The sequence below is a fragment of the Phaseolus vulgaris genome, chromosome 9 (assembly GCF_000499845.2).
Source record: "Phaseolus vulgaris cultivar G19833 chromosome 9, P. vulgaris v2.0, whole genome shotgun sequence".
Taxonomy (NCBI): domain Eukaryota; kingdom Viridiplantae; phylum Streptophyta; class Magnoliopsida; order Fabales; family Fabaceae; genus Phaseolus; species Phaseolus vulgaris.
The window spans coordinates 9,668,284-9,671,953 of record NC_023751.2 but is presented as its reverse complement, the minus strand read 5'-3'; the positions used below and the strand labels follow the sequence as shown (position 1 = coordinate 9,671,953).

Genomic DNA, 3,670 nt, shown 5'->3' with positions numbered 1-3,670 from the left:
GTAATAAATTTTAAGATAGTAAAAAAATAAATTTAACTTAAGAATCTAAATTGAAAAATAAAAAATATTAGAACTACATAATAATATATTTTTATTTAAAACAAAAAAACATTTATTTTTATAATAAAATTTATATAATTATACTTTTTTTTATATGAATCTAAATTTATTAACTAATTATTATAAAATAAACTCCCATGGATTCATTCTATGTCGTGCTGATTAAAGAAAAAGAAAAAAGAAAATGGAAGAAGGAAGAGAAGAAGAGAAAGAAAACCGTAGACCTTGTTACTGTGAGTGTGTTCCAATTGATTTGTTTGAGTGCGCTTATAAGAAGGCTACTGAGCTATGGCTTCTGTGCATTCTACACTCTCAACAAACACTCTCCGATTCCCATTCTCTTCCTTCCCAAACACCAACCTTCATCCACCGTCAACGCACATCTTCTTCTCTCGCCCCCTCACGTTCAAAGGTGTTAGCGTCAATCCCAAGAGCTTTCTGACCCCGTTGAAAGTGTCCATGGCGGAGACCAACAACGTTGTTGCCACCGAAGTCTTTGAAAAGGAGGATCTTGCCGTCTCTCTGGCCAAATACGTCGCCGATCTCTCCAATAAATTCACTTCGGAAAGGGGGGCTTTCACCGTTTGCTTGTCTGGTGGCTCTTTGATCAAGTATCTCGGGTGAGGGTTATTTTCATATAAAATGTTCTCACTTTAAGCTAAGCGTGATTCGATTGAATTGAATTGGATTAATGGGAGTGTCTTTTGTCTTGGTGTCTCAGGAAACTGCTGGAACCGCCCTATGTTGATTCTCTTGAATGGTCCAAATGGAATGTGTTTTGGCTGGATGAGAGGGTCGTGCCTAAGACTCATGACGATAGTAACTACAAGCTTGCTTTAGATGGCCTTCTCTCCAAGGTATATTTACTTGTGTTTTTCATGTTGGATAATGGTTTGTTTAGGTTGAACATGCATTGTTTGTCTATGTTGAACATGTTCCCAAATTGTTGAGAATGTTTTATGTGCGTTAGGTGTTGGTGTTAATGTTGATAAATAAATGAAAAAAAGGAGATTAGTTCAGGGTTATGTGTCTCTTTAAGTTGAAATCTAGGAAGATACGAGAGAGACTAATTGAGTAAGAAATGGGTGACAGAATTTTGGGATGTAGAATAAGTTTCAGCCGAAAGAGAGAGTGTGTTCAAAAGAGTATATGGCTATAATTTCTCTTTAAGTTATAGTTTAAACTAATCAATTAATCATTTAGCCCCTACATGTGCCATCAGATAGCTCTGAAAAAAAAAACTTAGGTTTTAGTCCATATATCAGTACATATGGGTCTCTGTCATTGTATTTCTTAACTTTTAGACTCCATCTTACAACTTTATAATTATTTTTAACAAAGATTGATTTCTAAATAAGTGCAGCCTATGACCAACCAATTCCTTTAAATTCATTCATATCAAACCTGAATGTTATGAAAATATCATAGGAAGCTATATATATATAGTTGTGATAGTAAATGGATGAGTACAAAGCTACAACCATTTCATGGAGAGATTAATTAATTGTGGATGATCAGGTGAATGAATCCCCTTTGTTGGATGCTGCATAGTAGGGTTTTATTTTGACATGTCTATTGAGTGTATATCTCATTCCTATTTAATGGTGTAAGAGAGGGAAAAAATTGCCTTCAGTTTCAAGTTATGAGCTATATTTTTTCTGTGTAGTCTTCTTTAAGATGACTGCGCGACCAGATTATGTTGTGTGGCTTCCTAGTCTTCCATCAGCATATTTTTTTTTGTCAATCTAACCTGTTGGTACTTCCATCTTGGTTCCCATGGCAGGTACCAATTCCTCCGGGCAATGTGTATGCAATCAATGATACCCTTTCAGCTGAGGGAGCAGCCGATGATTATGAGACACGCCTCAGAGAATTGGTCAATAAGAGTGTGATTACTTCATCAGCAACCACTGGATTTCCAAAATTTGATCTCATGCTGTTAGGCATGGGCCCTGATGGCCACGTGGCTTCTTTGTTCCCAGGGCATCCTCTTGTGCAGGAGAGTAAAAGATGGGTTGCCTTCATCGAGGACTCCCCCAAACCACCCCCAGAGAGAATAACTTTCACTTTTCCAGTGATTAATGCCTCTGCTTATGCAGCGCTTGTGGTGACTGGCAAGGGTAAAGCAGACGCGGTTCACTCCGTGTTAGGCAAATCTGAAAATCCTGTTAAGCTTCCTGCTGGATTGGTTTCCCCTGAAGGGGAGTTAAAATGGTTCTTAGATAAAGATGCAGCCTCAAAGTTGTAGATGCAGCAGCTAAGTCAGTTGATCTATAGTTGTGCTAGTTACTTTTACCTTTACAATGTTGAGCTTGTGTTTGAGAAGTGCTGAATTTCCTATTCTCAGTGACAATTAGCATTGGACAGGGTCCTTAGTCATTTGTGCCAATAAAGGGAATATTAAGTTATGTTGCTTCAGACTCTCATTTCTTATAATAAAGAAAAATTTCCAATCAATGATGTGCACCAACCCCACCCTCTCAAATAATCACTTCACCTTAATTGTCTTTATTATTGTCCTTTCCCACAATCAGTAGTATCATGTGTTCCTAGACGGTTCTTGGTGAGCATTATGTTATGAGGACGTGGCTTGCTGCAACAATTATGTAAAGAATTACCGGGCTTAAAAGTAAAGGTAAGAAAGAACTCATCAATGATAAATTAAAGGAAGATTATCTTCATGTGAATAAATGCATGTTCAGAAGCCAAATTTCCCTAATGAGAAAACATAAGTAAAATAAGACATCCTAGAAGTAAGAGTGACAACAAACCTTGGTGCTTCCCTACCTTGTGAGCAAATAAACCAACCATCACTCCAGAGGCTTTAACCTCGTATTGGAGTCTTTTACCTCGTATTGGAGTCTTTAACCTTATGTTTACTCATAGAATTTCACAATTTTAAATATGATAACTCCAGGGCTCTTTAACCTCGTATATGTTAGATTTAAACGGTAGAGTTTAAGAGTTGGTTGAATTGAACTATCCAATTTATTTTTTTTTAAATAGAATGGTATTTTATTAAACTAATTGTAGGATTTAGTTGCTTCCAATTAATTTCACACAAGATTAGAAAAATAGCGAGATACGGATAAAGAGAGATGTGTCCCCTTGATTTTTATGTTGATTCACTTTATCTAAGAGTTATATCTATTTGCTGGGTCACACTAGTCAAACTCACATTAGTATAAGACGCAATTAATATAGTGAAAGTAAATCAATTGAAGATGTGAAATCTTGAACCCTACAAGATTGATTTATATGTCTTAACACCATGTTACTATATTGAATATGGAAACACTAAGATTGATTTATACGTCTTAACACCATGTTACTATATTGAATATGGAAACACTATATAAAGACAAACAAAGAACTAAAAAACAAATATAGAAACGAAAACAATATTACTGGAAACGTACAACAAGAAAGAAATAATCCATATGAAGAACTATATGTTTCTCTTCAAACTTGGTATTGATGTAAAAAATGCAAAGGAAGCTTGAAAAACCGTTTTTAAGTGTAGTTTGAACTTTCTCTAAATGGTAGAAAATATTTATGAAACTCAAGTTTTAATCTCGTATTAAATGATTTCAAAATGACAGAATTATAT

At 35.3% G+C, this 3,670-nt stretch overlaps 1 protein-coding gene across 1 annotated transcript; it reads left to right on the top strand.

Annotated features, from left to right (window-relative positions):
• The first annotated feature begins 210 nt into the window (after window positions 1–210).
• LOC137820201 (6-phosphogluconolactonase 3, chloroplastic-like) lies at window positions 211–2,517 on the top strand. The gene is made up of 3 exons (XM_068624132.1): window positions 211–680; window positions 782–917; window positions 1,844–2,517. Exons 1-3 carry the CDS (start codon window positions 349–351, stop codon window positions 2,306–2,308), a joined length of 933 nt encoding a protein of 310 aa, XP_068480233.1. The 5' UTR covers window positions 211–348; the 3' UTR covers window positions 2,309–2,517.
• Window positions 2,518–3,670: the final 1,153 nt, after the last annotated feature.

What these genes read in the sequence shown, in the direction of transcription:
- LOC137820201 (XM_068624132.1), top strand. Translation starts at nt 349, where the DNA reads ATGGCTTCTGTGCATTCTACACTCTCAACAAACACTCTCCGATTCCCA. An exon ending in TCTTTGATCAAGTATCTCGG is followed by an intron (nt 681 to 781) that starts GTGAGGGTTATT and finishes TTGGTGTCTCAG; the next exon opens with GAAACTGCTGGAACCGCCCT. An exon ending in TAGATGGCCTTCTCTCCAAG is followed by an intron (nt 918 to 1,843) that starts GTATATTTACTT and finishes TTCCCATGGCAG; the next exon opens with GTACCAATTCCTCCGGGCAA.